Here is a 19,812-nt window from a genome sequence, read left to right as displayed (position 1 = left end):
TCCCAAAGTACTGCGAGCACTTGGTGATCAATACTATCAACAGGTCAATACATCAGGTGCCTGATGGAGATGAGTAATAATCTTAATGACATAAGTTCTGCCTGTTTTCTTCTTGTTGTTTTGTATTTTTTACTGAAGTTCACTTTTTTTCCAGGCAAAAGAAAGATCACCTGCATTTTTGCAAAACATTCTTGAGAATAAATAATAAAATGTCAAGTTGCAGGACTGCTTTAAGAAAAGTAAAAACACAATGAAGACATGTTTAGGATTTGCGTTAGCAAAGCCTTCCCAGAAAACAGGAAATAATCCCACGGCAGTTTCAAATGTCAATTATCAATTAATACATAAGAATTTACAAAGAGTTTGATCCAAATGTTATCAATGTGCATATAATCACGTTCCATTGGAGAAAAATGCAGGAAACCTATTCTATATTTCTTTTTTGTATTTATAAGTGCAAATTAACGATGAAGCTCAAAAAGCTGGAACCATAATCCTGGTTCCATTTGGTAAACAGAGTCAGAGTCCATGGACTAACACTGGGCTTAATGCGCTTCAGGGAATCCTCAAAGTCTTTCTTCTTGATGTTACACATCAGTGAACATACAAAGAGAGAACAAGACTCTTATATGTAATAGAAATGAGCAACGAGGAGAAAAGCAGTGTGCTGAAAAAAACAACAAGAAAACATGACCCATTTTCTATAATGGAGATAAACACAATGAGAAAGTACCCACTTCAGTTCGACTGAAAAGACTTTATCTTGAACGTCAAACGAGAACTTACATAATAAAAGAAGTGTGAATATGATTGTGCTGAATGGTGCTTGTACTCGCCGACTCTACAAACAGTTATGTGGAGGAGAAAGGAGGCGGTGTGAGCTCGACAGCCTCTACCAACAAATATAAGCTCGTATGAACAAGAAAGTAACTTGTACACACTTATGCTAAGAAGGTAGCAGCTTGTACAAACGGTAGCTTTTGTGAGAAAAGAGGAACATTGTGTGAATAATGGTCGCTTGTGCTAAATAAGCTTGTAGCTTCTGAGAATTCAATAGTTTCTTTGAACAAACTTGATCTCGTCTTGAAAAAAAACAGCTTCTGCTAATAAGATCGCTTGTATGGAGTTACAGTTTATCTATTACCGCCATTAACTTGTGTAAACTATCGCAGCTTGTACGAACTGCAGAAAGAATTTACCTTGAAAATTTAACAAAATCTGTAAAAGTTGTGACTTGTAGGAACAAAACTGAATTTGTGTTAAAAAAGGAAAAGCCGGTGATGTGAGAACCACGTAGGCCCGACTTGTGTTTTGTGACTTGTAATAACAAAAAGGTGCATGTGTCTCTGTGCATGTAGATGAGATTAGAAACTGAGGAAGGACGCTGTAACAGATCTAAGGTCAACCCCTCTCAAACAACAGTGCTTTCCTTTGCTGCCGTTACCTTTGACGCCGTGCTCTCAGTTAACAACTCAGAAAATATTCCACCTGCACAAGAAATCACCGTGTTTATACCATCGTTTCATAGAATCAGTGTTACTTTTCTTACATTCAGGCAGTGAATAAAAACAGAAATCCAGCCATAGGAGGGGATCATTTGCCAGTATTAGCACAAGTTATTCACATGGATGCACAAGCACAAGTCCATCAAAAGAAGCTCCTTCCACAGAGCTGGCAGGCCACGCACCTTCCACTGAGATAACTGCCCTGATCGACCCCGCGCCCCCACACAGCGGGGCCTTTCTACTTTTTTCTACTGTAAAGTAAAAATTCCATAAGACAGGTGCAGCCCTCCTTTACAGCAACATGTGTTGTTTGCTTGTTGTGATTCTGTGTTGAACTGTCAGATGTATTTTTAAGAGTTAATGTGGAGAAGAAAAGAGCAGATTGTTCTGTCTGTAAGCAGCATGTTCGTTTAGAATAGGAAGTGCCAAAGACTGGTGTGTTCTCACTCTCATCTCAGCAATGATTGACATCAATTATTGTATCAGATGTTTTTTTTTCCTGTGTGTTGCCAGATGGAGCCAATAAAAAAAAAGAAAAGAAAAAGCTTGGCTTCATAAAGAAGCTGCAGCGTGTCTTTACTGGGCCTGGGTTTATATGGTTTAGAGATAGTAGATGTTTAGGTACTGATTTACTCACATCCTGTATTAAAAAAGAAAACAATGTAGAAGGAGGAAAATTATATAAAAATGCAGCACAATGAAGGAATAAGATCATATTTAAACATCTCTTTACTTTCAAATTGAATAAAACCAGTATTTATAGGTTTAACATCCTCCCCCCATTTTGTTTAAAAACATATTTAAAACTGCTCGTTTGGACTCTGAGAGTGATATCCTTCTGTTATCTTTCATATATGATGTCTGAATGTTCTTCAAAAAGTGGAGGTTTAAGACACTCCCTCATTACAGCCTTTCTTGTCAGAACCAATTTGTATGAACTTTTTATGATTCTTATTATTCTTTTATGACTCTTATTAAAGTGTCTCTGGATTGTGATGCATCACATCTTTTTTGCAATTGTAAAATAAAACCTAATCTTCACAGAACCCTTCATTCAGTGGGTATTTCCTTAATTGAAAGCGTGTTAAATGTCATACTACCTAACGTCGACGTCGTGTATTTTCAAATGGAGATTTTGCCTTTTTACACAAGAACAATCTGGTTTCTGTGTGACTTCACTTGAGTTCTCCATCCAGTGTTTGTTTGAAGCTCTAACAGCACAAAATGAAATGTAATGTTGTGGAGTTCGACCTGTTGGAGACATACAGCAAATAAATACAGTCGGAATTGTGTGGAAAAGAGGAGAAGAACAGAAGTGATTGACAAAAGGTTGCAAGAGCTGAGAAGGGCTACAAACAGGAAATATCTCTGAATGAAGTTCAAAAATAAAAGTTATGAGAGGCCAATTGGGGAAACGTCTCTCAGCACAATAACAGCAGTGTCTGTTGAAGGCTGAGCTGATTAACACTTCCTTTACAAACATGATGATCAGATCAACTCTGGACCTCCCCAAGTTCTCCTTTCACCAGTCTCTGCAGTGATCTTACTATTTGATGTTTAGTCCAATCCCCCAGGAATCAGCATATAAATCCTGCATAACATATTTTCTATTTTACTTGACATTTCTCACCCATTTCGACCACAGATTATTTTAAGTTTGTAATTATTTCATCACATCCTGTCCGGCCTGAGGCTGCTGGTGTTTCAGCTCAGTGGTACTGCACTGCCACCCAGCGGTCACTTGACAGTAAAGCAGATCTTTATTACAATAAGAGCAAAAGGCAATATTCGGTATATTGAGTGGTGTGTGCAGTGAGGGGCAGCAAAGGCCAGCACTGCCGGCCCTGTCAAAAGGGATTTTTCTTTTTTATTTAATAGTTAAAAAGTGATTTTAAAATCTGTGTCTGGAATCAATTAGGATGCTTGTTCAGTAAGTTCATCCCTCACATGTCATTTCACACTAACAGTAAATAACTGTAATTTAACAGCACGGAAGAGTATTTTCTCTCAACCACCCGCTGAGCAGAAAGAGGTCCAAAGCACATCTGGAAGACATCGTCTCGATACATCCAGAAGACGTCCTCAGAGGGGCCTGAATGAAAGTTTTTTTAGACGTCTTTCTTGGACGTTGTCTGGACGTCATATGGACGTCAATGAAAATACATTTCGAAAGAAAAAGGACAGGTCATCGGTCTCACAAAGGACAAACAATTCAGCATTGCCATTTGTTCTGGACTGTGGGAGGAAACCAGAGAACCCATGTAACACAATTAAATTCCACTAACACCTCCAACTGGGTTTGAACCTACGATCTTCTGTCTATACAACAAGAGCGCTGACCAGATCGCCAATGAGACAACAGCCAATGGAAGTCCACGGTAAAACTTTTACTCATGTACATAGTTGTAGTCACAAGATGAAAGGTTCTGAAAGTGGTGAGTTTCTCTTTGGAGGCTTAAAAAGGTCAATGCCATGGGACCAAAACAATAAATGGTCATAATGCAGACATTGTACATTAAACTTCACATGCTGTCTCCTCTTGCCTGTCATAAATGACTACTTCCCTCACTATCTTAATGACAAATCAATAATTATACAGGCAGTTAGACTCAACAGACGGCTTCTGACCGTCTCTTTCAACTGATTCTGGGTGTCTTAGATGTCCATCGTTTTTATAATGTCCATCATTTTATTTTTATGTGTCATTTGTTAATTAATTCTGGCTGTGAAATAGATGTCTAGATTACGGCCTGGACAGACTTGACGTGTCTTGGACGTGTCTGGACATTGCTTGCTCAGTGGGCGGTGGAGACATGTGAGACATCCCTTCTCTAGTTCAGGACATGATCTATCAGCATCTTACAGATGATTGCAAGCTTATATTTCTATTTTTATGACAGCTCTTCTTTAGTGATCAAACTCCTAAAACTACTTATTTGTTAGTGACAATATGTAACTGAACTATTCCTGAACTTGACTTTGGAAACCACAGCTCCATCATATCAATCCATCCAGAAAGAACCATGTGGACTTCAACAGAGCAGGTAAAGTAAAGTTATGCTCGTCTCCTGAATCTGGTCGTGTCCAGGCTTCTTTTGTCTGCATGATTATTGAACTGTTGAACATTTCAGATGTTTCATGAGGACTGTCTCACTAGTTCAGGTTACTAACCAGGGAGAAGTGAATCAAGCTATGTCGCCAGCTTGAGCTCAACTAGTCTCAGGTGTTGCTGACCTTCATGAGGTTTTTTTAATTGGAAAATGTATGTGTCATTATCTCATCATGTATTAATTTCATTTCATTGCACACTAGTTTTCCAGCCTTTCAGTAAATACTTCAGTAAATAAGGTAGGGCTTCCTTTCTACTCATTTGAAGTCAGCAACAAAAGGCAGTAAAGAAGATTATCTCTGATATGTCCGTTTCTTTCTCTGTGGTGAGAGCTGTGGTGTTACGGTGGCTCAGCAGTTGGCAAAACAGAATTAGAGCAGAATGAGACTGTAGGGGACACGGCAAGTGGCTTCACCCCAAGCGACCTTCACATGTCGGTCTGCAGCATTAATATTTGTCTTCCCTCTTTGATGGACCAACGTCTCCTGGGGGAGCTCTTTGACAAAGTCCCAGGAAAGTCCCAGCTGATATCCAGTTTGTAATAATAATCACTGTATCACCATCAAGTCTGTTTAATTGTTGTGCTGCTCTTGACTTGAAAAGAGTTTCTCTTCACCGGATGTTTTAAACTGGACTTTACTCCAAGAACCAGACCCTCAAACTCCTTTTTTCTTTATTGAAACAGCAGGTGAAAGTTCTTTAGGTAAAAACCAGCTGTTCGTCCAGGTTTGCGAGCCTCAGTACCGTCACAATCAGGAGAAGAACGAGTGTTTCGCTGCGAGGTGAGCTCTGCCATTGAGTTCCTGCACACCTGACAGGCACACATCTTATACCCGGCCTTTCAGAGAGTTGAGCCGCCAGTTCATTTGTTTCACCTGATCCTTGTTGACGGTGGAGAGAGAGGCAGAAGCAGCTCACAGGCAGTTTGACAGAACAATCACTGCAAATGTTTGGGCTTTCACTATGGTGTTCCCCCGTTAGGCCATAGATAACAAGCCTTTATTTAAATAAACATCTTAGGGATTGTTCTGTTAATACAGTTAATCCCCAATTTTGTGAAGACTTAACTAACCTGTGTTAACTTGTGGTTATTTGACTGTGCAACCACAAACAGGAAGGAACTGGAGGATTTTCCACAGGGAGTGAGTGAGGATGAGGACCTCCGATGGCCAGTCTCTCACCAGGTGGAGAAGCAAGGTGTGTTAGTGTCTTCCTGCCATTTGTAACATTAAAAACATATCAAACACATTTTATTATGTCCTCCATTGTAGTCATGTCTGTCTTTCTCAATCTGTGAAAATGAAGAAGGAAAAAAAATCAGCTTTCTTAACTTTGCTTCATCATATAGGCAAGTCTGCACATTTAAACTCATTTTTATGTTTCTTTCTCTCCTTTCTTTAATCTTTCATATTTCTATATTTTTTCCAGACGTTGTGTTGCTAATTTTATTTATTTTATTTTTATTTATTTTTTGTACAGGCACTCATCACTGGTGACTGAGGACACCAACCAAATGCTGCTGTCAACTCCTCACTGTTTGTTGTTGTAATGTTCACATGTAAAATACTTGTTCTCAAGCTGGACTGTTCTGTTACACTGTTCTGGGTGGTATTTTAAATCAGCGTCTGGGGTTATGTTCTGAGTTCAGTAAAGCCTGTCACTGATGATTGTATTGAAGACAGTTTAATTCAATACCTTGTCATTTTGTACTCCAAATGTTCTCTGTGTTACCAATCTTACAAAGTCTGCTGTACAAATGAGCACTTTGTAATAAACTACAGCAATGTATATATTCTCTTGTGTTCTATACCAGGGCTCTCAAACTTATTACAGGTCTGCATCTGAGTTTTATTCAAGGTCAGAGGTTAGGAAAGATTGTCTTTAACCAAAATATTTGTAATGAATATGTCTTTTCATTGAGTCGGCATGCAAAGAACCCCTATGTTGATGATAGAAACGGAGGCAAACACAGCTGAGACAGTTTGTTATTAAGTGAAATTAGTAATCAATTGAAAAAGTTTAAAGTGAGAGCTCTGTGCTGTTGGTTCTGGGAAATGGTGTTGGAGTGAGAGTTCTGTTCTGACTTCTGGTTCTTGGTTCGTGAAAACTGCGTCAGAGTGAGAGCTTGTGTTACTGTCCACTCTATAATCTCCTCCTCTGAGTCCTCCGCTAACTTTTCCCAAGAGATGCCAGTCATAGACATATGTTTATGTCTATGATGCCAGTGGGGAAAACCAAGATGGCGGTGTTGCGGGCGCCGCCATATTTGTTTCTGGGTCGCCGCCATCTTGAAATGGTGCTGTGCGGAAGCATGGACGGAAATGACACTAAATGACGCACTGGAAGGGACGTATTTAGAAGCCGATTCACAGGAAGTGACGTAACCACCGAACATGCAGGAAGTTACGCACACGAAAGCCGACCCACCGGAAGTGACGTGCTTGACCAAACACGCAGGAAGTTACGTGGACGACACGGACATGCAGGAAGTGACGTGGCGGGACCCACTCGTCGTAAATGAAATCGGCCCTGCGTTGTTCAAACGCACATTTATTGTTTCCTCTTTGGTTTCTTCACACGTGTACTCAAAGCTCAACAGAGTAAAGGATTGTCTTCTGTTCAGGGAAACAATTGCTTTCTTGTCTATGTAGAAAATATCAGCCTGCACTAATAAGAATGAAATGGTAGCTGTAGTTATATCAGTATTAATGAGAGTAGGAATAGTTTTATAGTTAGGAGCAATGCACGTAAGATCAGCTGGAAGTTTATGTTGCTCTTTCTATCTTTGTTTCATGTGTTGGTTTATTAAAAACGTGCAATATATTGCCACAAGAAAACAATGCTAAAGTAATTGTGGGTTGAAAAGCTGTTTGTTGAAATTAAAAGAAGAGGCAAAAGGACCTTCTCACTCCTTCAACCGCATCACTCAGGCCTCCAGCATGGAGCCAGACTCTGCTCAGCCTTGTTGGCTTTCAGTTTGCACTAACAACATGTAACACACATGAACCATTGCTCATCCACCTACATATCCACTGATAAATAGATCACACCTAATCCATCTGATTCCTCAGCCTCTGCCTCCTGAAATGATGTTAGAGTATTGCTTTGTCTCCAGCCATTGGTTCATAATGAGTGTGTGTGTGTGTGTGTGTGTGTGTGTGTGTGTGTGTGTGTGTGTGTGTGTGTGTGTGTGTGTGTGTGTGTGTGTGTGTGTGTGTGTGTGTGTGTGTGTGTGTGTGTGTGTGTGTGTGTAGGGGGTCTGGAGTGATGAGGGTGAATAATATAAAATATAGAGATTAACAATCGTGCAGAGTTTCTTGTCATTGAATTCAAAATAGGTAATAAAGTTTTTGTCTTCAATATTAACGTCACGTGTTGTTTTGTACAGAATATAGTTCTCCGGTTCTTTTCAAAATGTAATACTGTATGAGTAACCATAAACTGTTCCTGAGTGATCGCGTGACGTCAGACCGGAAACAGGAAAGGGAGGAGCGGAGCAAACGCGAGTGGAGTTCGAGGATCCCAAGAAGGAAGCGGCCATATTTCATGTACTACCGCCTCCCACCAAGGGTGGCGCTGTGTTGGTGATTCAGAACAAAATGGCGGCGATCTCTAGGGAGCCGCCATATTGTCGGCAATTTTTGATTCCCCACTGGCAGCCTCTCCTTTGTTTACTTGTTTTATTTAAATTAAATTAATCAGTAGATCTACATAACACTCAACACTGTGCTCACATCCCAACTGATCTGACTGGACTTGTGTGGCTGTGATAGAACTGACTGATAATAGTTTGACATTCAGCCTTAAAGTCACTTATCAGCTGTAACTCCTGTGAACATCTGGGCCCCGTTGTTCAAAACTCGGTTATCGTTTAACCTGCCGTTAAATACATTTAACCGACCATTAACTTCAACAGCACTGTTATCTTGTTGTTCAAAACTCGGTTAACTTTGACCGGGTGTTATCTTGACGTTAAAGTTAACGTACCTACAGACCGCCGCTGAAATCTTAACAGTGTGCTTAACCCTCCTGATGGCGTTCACTGCTCACGCTGTGTTCATGATGCCAGTTCAACAAAGGAAGGACAGGGTGTATCGTCGATTTGGCGTTGACTTCGAACGGAAGCTTCAGGTGGCTGCGCCCGGTCCCTCTCCAGCGGGATGTGTTTGGAAACACTCCCCCGCCGCCGCTTCCCTACAGTCTGGAGCTGCAGCCCTGGTCGTCAGGTCGGGCCGCCAGGTCATCGGGACCGTCCTGGACGTCCGTGTTGACATCGATGGACAAACAGCCGAACCCACGGCCACCGGTACAGCTGGACGCCACGCGACTGCGGGAGGTGGCTGCGGCCAATCCCATGGCACGCAGCTGACCCGAGCCCAGCGACGTCGCCACCACCAAGTCGTATTGGTCTCCTGAGTGCTCGCTCTATCACAAATAAATCCTTCTCCCTTAACAAGCTGCTCACATGAGAAAAGTTGGACATGCTATTTCTCACTGAGACGTGGTAGAGAGGTGGGGAGTTCATTAATTTGATCGAGCTGAACTGTTATCTCTGGACCTGCTGTTTTCTCTTGGCCTACATGTTGGGAATGTGCATGTAGAGGATGTCCACCTGAGTGACCATAGCTGTGTGCTTTTTTCAACTGAATATTCCTCCTGAGCCAAGGCCTGTCCCTACAAGGTCAGAGAGGAGGATCATCGCAGCGACCACGGCTGAGAAATTCTGTGCTATGTTTGAACCCTGTGACTTGAGTCAATGTGATGATGTTGATGGTTTTATGCATTGCTTTAATTCACACTGTGGTTCCATCTTAAATCAAGTGGCACCACTAAAATCCAGCCATGCCTCCAGAAAGCTGGCGTGTCCCTGGCTCAATGAAAACATCTTGAACCGGAGAAGATCATGTCGCATAATCGAGCGCCTTTGGAAAGCCACCGAGCTTGAAGTTCACAGGCGACATCTCAGGGATCTAATGTCCTGCTTAAATCCAGCTATTAAGGACGACGGTTCCTGCAGGAGATGCAGAGGGAATCATGACGACCGAGCCGTTTAAGTGGGAGTTCTTTATTTGGTTGATAAAGCAGAGCGAGACGCTGAGCTCCGTGAGCTCTGCGCAAGGCAAAGTTAAATAAGTCGTCTGAAGAGTGGAATGGCTTTAACTGACACACAGGGAGCAAATACGTTTCTTCTAAATAAAGGTTTCAAGGCAACATGTTGTGTGAGAGGCGCCCGGGGGTCCACGCCTCCGCCTCAGGTGCTCTTCTTCTCCTCAAATATGATGTTTGCTGTGGCTCGCTTGGCTGTGAACACAAACAACAGAGGGAGTTCATGTGGGGCACGTCTCAACCGAACTGCAGCTGATAAACGTTGACTTCGTCTTAATAAATCCATGAATAGCTTCATTCAACGCCCAAATCTGGTGCGACGACGATGAAAACACAAACGCCTAAAACTTCTGAAGTGTCAACCGTTCTTGTTCTTAACTTTCATGCATTGAGCACGCGCTACCGTTCTGGTAAATATAAATTACATATGAATTTTGGGAATCGTAAAATCGTCATTGAGAGCAGGGCGGTCCAACATAGAGGTCCGTGGGCCCAAACAGGCATTTTCAATAGTAACAAAGCAAAAATATTGACATTTTCATCCTGATACTCTGCACCACAACAAAGGAAAACTTTAACTTTGAAAAGGAGTACGGCTCTATTTCACTGGTCCGGCCCACTCAAGATTAAAGTCGACTGTATGTGGCTCCTGAACTAAAATGTGTTTTAACACCACTGATTTTGGGTATTTCTAAAGTAATCAAAATAATAATAATAATGTTTTGTGGCTCCATGAGACAGTTTGAAGCTGTGGCTCAGTGGAATCAGCCTCTGCTGCTCTGTTGAATGGAGGCGACAGACTGCAGCGCTCCGCCTCTCCACACTTCAAATACCTTCGAGAACTCAGTGTGAGCCCGTCACATGTTCAGTTGTGGTTAGTTTTAGGCTGGAGAATCTTGTGTTGACACAGCGCTGGGTTAAATACGGCTGCTTCAAAACACTCGGACACGTCCGATAACTAATGGACGTGAACACAAAACTACTGCGCACACAAATTTGTAAAATAATCAACAGCAGAAAATATGCTGCCTGAGCTGGTTTATGATGGAAGAGACACCTCAGTGTTTACTGTGCACACACACACACACACACACACACACACACACGCACGCACGCACGCACACACACACACACACACACACACTCACCCTCATCTTTGAACTTGTCTGCGGCCTCTGTCGCCTTGTCTTTGATGTTGTTCATTACGTTGTCTATCTTGGCCTCGTTCTTGAGGAAAAATGGCCGGATGATGCGGTTGTAGATCTGCACGGAGCCGTTAGAGGGGGTGGGAGCCATGCACCACACCAGGAAGGCACACTGCAATAGAAAGGAGCAGATCACGGTCACACGCCGACCACCAGGGTGTCCAAACCCGCCCAGGTCCGATTCACCAAGACGTCACAGTGAAGCCAAACACTGGTGGACGCGCCCACTCTCACCAACACAAAAACACACTGCAGCGCTCACCAAGTACACTCGTGGGTACCAGGAGTAGCAAGCACGAAGCCTATGGGCTAAAAATGACAAATCGGCAAAACCACCAAGAGAATTGTACAAATCAAAACAACAACATTGATTTTCAAACAAATTACGTACGAGTAATGACACAATATTAAGACCCGAGAGGAGATGTTGGTGATGCTGCGTGAAAGAACTACTTAATGCTATTAAAGCAGCTTCACAGTCATGCTGTCTGGGTGAGTTTTTTTTAAAAACACCCACAATGCAACAGCGATTAGGAGACGTTTCGGGACATTTCACTGTATTTTGAACCACAAGGTTTGATTAAAACTGGCTTTATGTTGAGACTGTGGTCATTATTAGTAGTAATGGTTTATACTCTGCACCACAACACTTCCTGTCGGCCCGCCATGGCAGGAAGGTTCTTAATCGGTGCAATGTGATCTGGGTGACGGTGCTCAGACTGCCACCCCCGTGACCCGGAAACGGATAAGCGGGAGAAAATGGACGGATGGATGGATGGATGGATGGACAAAGATAAACTTTAAAGTTGAAATCGAAATGTTATTACGGCTCTATTTCACCGGTCTGGTTCTCTCAAGATGAAACTGGGATGTTTGCGGCTCCTAAACTAAAATGTTTTTAACACCCCTGATATATAGATATATCCTAAAAAAATATCTTATGGATTTCTTGACATCTGCAGCTCAAAGCAGGCTAAATTGAGCTCTCTGTCGCCCCCTGGGGGACTCTGCAGCTACATGTTTATCTTTCAATTGTTCTTACACAGCAGACTCTTTAATGACTCTTTTCTCAGAGTTGAAGGGTACAAATGTTCCATTCAAAGTAAAGACGGGTTGTGCCTTTCACATCAGCTGAGAAATGTTGAACATTGTGGTAAAATAACTGGGATTAAATCAAAATAAAGAAAACTCTTGGACAACCTGCTGCTTCACCTGGAGCTCTGGGATGTGCACACAATAGCTTCAACAGCTAAAATGGCTGTCAATGGAACTTTTTTTTTTTTTTTTTTTTTTTTTTAAATAGAAATGTAAAAAACAACAACGAGGGTCCGACCAATTAATTGACTGATTAAAGTCATAAAACAAAAAAAATCTAGATTTGGCCAAAAGTTGGCTAATTGACGCAGATTTCACTATTAAAATAGATATATGGTGTTTTTCTGACGTCCTCGTGTTACATATCCAGTAGAGGACGCTCCAACTCCTTTCATGTCACGCTCCACAGTGCCCTCAGAGTGAAGTAGTGAAGAGTGAAATGCCGACTGTGCATTTACTGAACCGAGCGGTTTACCTCAGTAGTACTTTTGTTTGTTAATAAGTTTCCCACGAGGTGTCTTGTTATGTCACTCACGGTTGACTGACACATTCGTTTGTTCTCCGTCAGTGATTTCATCGCTGCCGCCACGTTGAGCGGACATCTTGGATGTGCTGCATCAACCCACTTCATTACTAATCGATATTTTCACGTCGACCCGGCACTACAAAATGTGATCGGCCCGATAAATTGAGTTTTTTTAAATCTCTGACATCGAAATCGGCCACAAAAAAAGTGTATAACAGATATTAGGCTGTTATACACTTTTTTTGTGTATAACAGATATTAGGCTGTGTTGCCTTCAACTTAAGAGAACTGTACGAGCGAGAGACACACACACACACACACACACACACACACACACACACACACACACACACACACACACACACACACACACACACACACACACACACACACACACACACACACACACACACACACGGTGCAGCACCTTTCCAATGTAGTAGAAGGGGAACCAGGAGAGGAAGATGTCAGCGAAGAACTCGGCCACGCTGAAGACTCCGTACACCACCCAGTAGGTGAGCCACTTGGTGTCGTCCTCCTTGGTGGCGCTCTCGATGGCTTTGATGCTGGAAGAGAAAAACGCCGTCATCCACCCATCCTCCCAATGCTGCACAACGCTGAGGAAACCGAGAGCAGTCTTATCTCAGTAAGATCCAGAGTTCTTAATAAGCTTGAAGGAGAAGTTGATCGCTTAAGGCTTCAACTGAGTCCTCTGGCTTCGTCATCCTTTTTCTAAAATGCAGCTCGATAGTATTGAAACGATATATATCTTAAATGTTTTGAACTGCAAACCTTTTAAAGAAGAAACCAGAGCTATTTCAGTGATTCGCTCCAGCAACTCACAAAGGAACAAACCGTTCCGTGCAAGTTTCAACACAACAACAAATACGCGCGTAACACAATTAACCCTTTGTAGTGCGTCACTGAATCACTACAGCTGAAACCCTTCTGCCATTTACTCATGATACAATCTGTTGACGGCTCTACACACTGCACTCGGTCAGTGTTTGAACAGCGTTGCTGCTGTAAGTGTTACAAGCACGAGCAACATCAGGATCAAGCGGCTTCGTCACACTCATCATCAGACGATTCCAGCGGGATCGACTGCCTGCAAGCTGAATCATCTGATCGTGACGCACCACCGAGGGAATCTGGGAATAAATGTTATCCGCTGCTTCAGGAGGCTTCATACCAAAGGGATTAATCATAACTGCAAAATAGAACCAAGTCCTGCGGCTTTAATTCAAAGCTGGTAAACCTTGAGAGAAAATCATTACAAACAAGTCTTATCAGTCACTGCAACATGAAACCTTGAGCGGCGCTGAGAGATTTAGTGTTTCAGACAGAAGCAGCACAATAGATACTGATCTCTATTCATCACCGAATATCCTGTATGAAACATGACTCATTGCTTTCTGCTGCTGACCTAAGAACGATGGACATCACACAGACAGGATTCAGTGTGTGTGTGTGTGTGTGTGTGTGTGTGTCTGCAGGCTCCTGCTGTGGGAAACATGATTGTGTTCTTCTGGCCTCACTCAATGTAAACAGACACACCTGCTTCTGCACACATCAACACTTCAGACTCCTCCACGGTATGCACACACACACACACACACACACACACACACACACACACACACCCCTCGCCTAATAACCTGCTGATTCCTCGTCAGTCTGACTGTTACGATGTTGGATTACAACATGAGGAGTTCATGGTGACATTGTGGTGACAGGAAGCGTGTCACGACAGGCCTACGAGCTGCACACAGAGTTCACACCCAGCATGTGACAATGCACAACCAAACACACGCACACACTACACACTCCGCTTTTGATCTGGAGTCATCAAACACCTGTGTTACTGTTTCAAAAATGAGGCATTTACAGCTTTGTCACATTCGCATGAGCATGTTTTCCTTTCACAAAGAGAGGACTTCTTGTTGGGTGTATTCAAATAGATTCAAATAGAACATCCAATGCTGCACAGTGTCGTCCCTTGAATGTGTATTTGTTTAAGTTTACCTCACCCTGTCTATTCAGCAGAGACTCATCAATGTGTTCACACTGAACATGAAGCTTCCCTCAGATCAGAAGCAGAAGAAACATTTATTCAGCACAGCAGAGGGCGCAGATCGATTTTTTATTTTTAACGTGAAAACACAAAACTTCGGTTGCATTCTGGGGTCCAGTCACATGACAGCGGTGCTGGTAGCCACTGAAAATGCAACTTTTTGAAAACCTTGGGGGTTGAACCTTTCACCAAAAAAAACCAACCTCTGACCTCATCTTCCTGAAAACGTGGAAAATGCAACATTACGAAAAACGTTAAAACTTCGCCTCCCTGTGGACGGCAGAAACACTGCAACTGTGTGTGCCCATCATGAGCATAGTCAATAGTTCTTCTGCACGTGCTCAGTAGATGGACAATAACAACGATTTCCTCCAGAGTGTCATGACTCCCAGTACATGTTCTCCTGGGACTTGGTAGTTTTATAGTCGACAGTCACTGTAACAACAATCCAACTTGGTCGTCTGTTCATACGAGTGTACGTGTTCTCCCATTGTTATTGTTGATAGGGTTTTCTTCTCTGCGTCTGTGTGGTTACATAACAACAACCAATAGTGCCTACTAGTGGCCCAACAGTAAAACCACCTCGTTTTCAGTGTGTGTGCAGCACCATATATCATACATATCACAAAGACTAAATAATTAACAATAAATGGCGTTTAATGCACTAGAATATTTGATTTCAGAAGTCAGAAGAACTCAAATCAAGAAAAAATGTCAACAAACTGACGTCGCAGGAGGAAACTGAACATACACACGTCTTCAAAAAAAATACTGTTGTGTCTATCTAAAGCTGAGAAGATAATATTTTTTATTTAATGCAAGCCATTTTGTTATCATCAGGCTGGTCCACAAGATCTAATTCATATCAAGTGTTTCCTGTCTGGTTAATCTGTACTGACATTTGAACAGAGTGGTGAGGGGAAAGGAAGCTGGGTGAACAGGAAGTGGTTTTCTCTTGACGTTTGTTCCTCAAAGTGGTGTTCTACTATGACAGCTCTGCCGCACCTGCACAACGTTCCATTCAGCTGCTGACAAGCAACTTCACTGTACAGCCACGTCCTTCCTCCAGGGAACAAACACACAACTACACACTCGGTGACTGTAACACACGCTGATGATCGTCCGTCTCAGGTTAAGGAGTTGCAATGTTGACTGAGCAGCATCTCATCTGTTCTGTCATCCACGTCTTACCCTGTCCTCCTCCTCCTCCTCCTCCTCTTCCTCCTCCTTCTTCACGCGGGACTCAAATCAACCCAATCATCGTCCATTTCTCCTGCACTGCCTCTGTCTCTCTCTCCTCTGTGCATCATGGCTGAGCTTCATGAGTGCTCTAGTGACTCATACTGAGATAGAAACTTCAGTTGAAGTTCTTTCCTGCCCCAGATCAGCCTGATCACACTCCATCCCACCACACACACACACACACACACACACACACACACACACACACACACACACACACACACACACACACACACACACACACACACACACACTTCTAAAAAGTCTATATTTGGTCATTTTTCTTTCTTTAGCAAAAGCGGAGACCTATTTTCATGATGGAGCAAAAGCATGATAACAGTAATGTTTTTTTTTTTTTTCTCTCTCTTATCTGTTTTTACCGTGAAGCACTTTGTGACTCCACGTGTGTGAAAAGCGCTATACAAATAAAATTTACTTACTTACTTAAAAACATTCTGATTCATACTTTTTTTTTTAAATTGGTTTAAAAGTGTAAAACTGAGTGCATTGTATTATAAATAAAAATGGAGGTGGATTGAATAGCTTGATGCGCCCGTTCCAGACACAGATATGGAGCCAGCAGCGAGGAGGGACGGGCCCGCGGACGGTAAAGACCAGAGGTGCTGGGTGATGTGTTCCAACAACAGCTGCTGCACTGTCTAAGATTCTGAGCTGCTGCTCCTCTCCAGACCTGGAGACTTTCAGGGTCAAATTCAGGCTCGTTTATTTACTTCCGCCAGGATTACGGCGGTGCACGTCCCACCAGGAGCTACGCATGACTGCTCTTTGTGGACTTTTATAAATTGGTCACATTTAGTATGAATAAACACAAAGAAACAACATTTAAATCCAAGAATGTGTTTTGGAAAAACTGCAAAACTGGTTAGAAATATCACATTCCACCAATTATATTAAAAGTAAATCTTTAAGATTGCCGTTCCAAGTTGTTCCAATCACGGAGTTGTCGCACAGGTGAACATTCCATCCTGCTGTCAACACGACACTCGCCACTCACTCGTCTGTCCACACGTCCTCGCAGCCGATCACTCCGGGACGCCACATCTTTGAAGACAAACCGTCTTTTCACACTTTGCTGTGTCACCCTTCATCTCCGGCTCGGAACACACCTCCACAGCACTGTACCAGAGTGTCGGGGCTCCTGACTCCTCACCGTCTCACTGCTTCACTCTGCCATCTCACCATTCAGCTTGTAGTGTAATAGAAACAAATAAACTCCTGGAGTCGATTCAATAACAAATGATCTAAATCAGGGGTGTCAAACACTTTTTAAGTTCAGCACCAGCTTCATCTTGAGTGGAATGGACAGGAGGTATAGTGACTTTAAAGTTTTTCTTTGTTGTGGTGCAGAGTGTACGTGATGAAAATGTCTATACTAAAAAAAAACAACAACAACTATTAATGAAACCTTCTGGTTCTAAACAGCTCAGGTGTTCAGTGCCGCGTTGTGTCCGCGACTCTTAAGAAATGTGTTTAAAACAATAAATCAATGTTTTCTTTGATAATATGACCATTTGCTTGGTGGTTTGCCGTCTGGATTGCAGCCTCTTGTGGCCTCAAGTCTCCGATCAAAAGAGAACCGACCAATTAAATGCAGCTTGCTTTGATCGGTGCAGCATTCAAGAAAAAAAAAAAACAACTTTATTTAAAATCTCTAAGATGTTTCTCATCACACCGCGGCTTCATGATGACAGTCCTGATGGTTTAACAGTCAATATATACAGGCGTGACATGACTTTATGAAATGATTCACACTGTAAGGGACCTGATCCAATTGGACCTAAATTGTGCGATAATCTGCATTTCCATGTGTTTTATAGGAAAATAGACGAAGTGGGGCCGTTAAATATATCATGAATTTATCATTATTGTCCCATAATATGCCCAATAACATATTGTAGAATTGTGATGATGCAGACAAAACAACAGAGTTTAAAGATGGAAAAAAAAGCACTATTAAATAGAAATTACTTTAGTAAATTGTGAAAGCACCAACTTAAAAAGTGGTAATCAGTTGCTCGGTCACATCTCGTGTGAATCGGACAAACAGCAGCCCGAATCGGATCTTCAGTCTTTATGATTTTAAGTTCTTAACGTTTAACGTTTAAGTCAACGTTGGCATCAAATGAGACACGAGGCCTCCATCGCCGCATCGTCAGAGGATGAAGGAGGCGATAAGAGCTGGGCGTGGCCACAAAATGTCAAAGACAACAACGTCTTCAGGCTGACAATTGATCCTAAATTCATCGGGAAAGTGGACGTGCGGGTTTGAAACCAGTTTGTGTTGTTCAATTGCATTAACGTGAGGGAGAACGACAGGTCTGAACTCATGAGTGAAGCTGCAGGCTTCATTCATACCAGCAGCCCGGCCAAGGTTTTACCTCTGAATTGCTCCTTTTATGGACCATATAAGTATTTATCTCTCATCTTGCCCCCATCAGGTGTTTATCGTGTCGCTCTGGGTGATAAAACCTGAGAATTTAGTCAGATGCAGACACTGTTCACAATTCAGAGCTTTGCAGCCTTCATGATTAAGAGTCTTTACTACCAACTTTTCACCAAACTGATCCTCCACAAGCGGCAAAACATTTATAAACTCATAAAACAACACAGTAATTAAGTTTCCCATGTTCACTGTAACTGTACGTTTATGCTGCATTTATAAAAACAACATTTAGGACCTGCTGACATTTCATGATCGTATATATTTTGCATTTTAGGCTCGTTTTACACGACGTTTCGAGTGAAAACGCCTCGTTGTTGCGTTTTTTTGGTTGGGTGGGTCCGTTTACACGACACCGGTGTTCAGATCCACTGCATCCGTGTGCGTACGAGCGTTTATAGATTGGTCGTGGATATAGTTGAATATGTATAGACGGTTTTCTTCTCTTCTCCGTCTTTAGAAAGTATCTGTGTTTTGGTCATGTCTGAAATTAATTCTTTCTTTTTAAAAAAAAAAGAAAAAAGAGAGGACACAACACTGAGAGCCGAGCGGAGAGATCAGTATGAAAGCTGGCGATGTCGTTGCTAGGTAACTAGCCTCCAGGCCATGCTCTCAGGGGGAGTTTGTAAAACACCCATAATGCAACAGCTGGAGGAGACGCTTCCTGGACATTTCACTGCGTTCTGCATCAGAAGGATCATTAAATTGACTTCCTGTTGAGATTGTAGTCATTTCCAGTCGTAATTGATTCGTTTTGTGAAAATGACAGCAAAGAAGAACTTTAAAGTTGAAATTCAAAAGGTTATTAATGACGATATTTTACAACTCAAGGTGAAACTCGACTGTTTGTGGAACTAAAACATGTTTGACTCCCTGACATGAGAAGATCAACTCCTTCGTGTTTTAATGTAAAAACACCATCGTCAGTTATTAAAATAACCACAAACTAGTTTCTTTCTCAACTCGTGAAAGCTGGCTCGATACTCGGAATTAGAAATATGTTTACTTGACGGAATAGATTTAATCCCTCCGTGTGATGGAGCGAGTCAGAGAATGAAGCCACCGGATTCCCACAAGCAATTCTGAAAACTTAGCTGTTTTAATCATTGAAATATAGTCGGGCGGTAATTAAGCACAAATAAATATGAGATCAGACGAACTTTAAACTTGTACAAAGGATGAGACAGTTCTTCATCACGTCACCGCGCCATGAACATGAGGAAGAGGAGGAGCCTGTGCAGCTTGTTAACTCAGTTCTGCTCTTTAAAACAACTGTTGGTGCCCCGAAGCGTTAATTCAGCTTCCCAAAAGAAAGTGATTCATTCTCCACAGAGTCCGTCTGTCTGGTGACGAGGAGGAGAGCGAGAGAGAGAGAGAGAGAGAGAGAGAGAGAGAGAGAGAGGCCGTGTGACACCGAGACATTATTAGACTGTCCGTCCAAAACTCACACTCAACATTTGGAAGAAGGGATCACGAGACGATCTGAGGG

General features: G+C 42.3%; 1 protein-coding gene across 1 annotated transcript in view; it reads right to left on the bottom strand.

The window, feature by feature from the left end:
• Positions 1-9,383: 9,383 nt before the first annotated feature.
• reep5 (receptor accessory protein 5) overlaps positions 9,384-19,812 on the bottom strand; it is a 12,204-nt gene continuing 1,775 nt past the window's right edge. The window contains exons 3-5 of the mRNA XM_080476926.1: positions 12,974-13,112; positions 10,869-11,037; positions 9,384-9,915 (exon numbers count right to left, since the gene is read on the bottom strand). Coding sequence (XP_080333052.1) covers positions 9,866-9,915; positions 10,869-11,037; positions 12,974-13,112 — 358 coding nt within the window. The 3' untranslated portion in view covers positions 9,384-9,865. The remainder of the gene's footprint in view (positions 9,916-10,868; positions 11,038-12,973; positions 13,113-19,812) is intronic.

Source organism: Lipophrys pholis (assembly GCF_963383615.2).
Source record: "Lipophrys pholis genome assembly, chromosome: 12".
NCBI classification, from domain to species: Eukaryota; Metazoa; Chordata; class Actinopteri; order Blenniiformes; family Blenniidae; genus Lipophrys; species Lipophrys pholis.
Note: the sequence above shows the minus strand (reverse complement) of the source record. Positions and strands in the feature narration are given on the sequence as shown.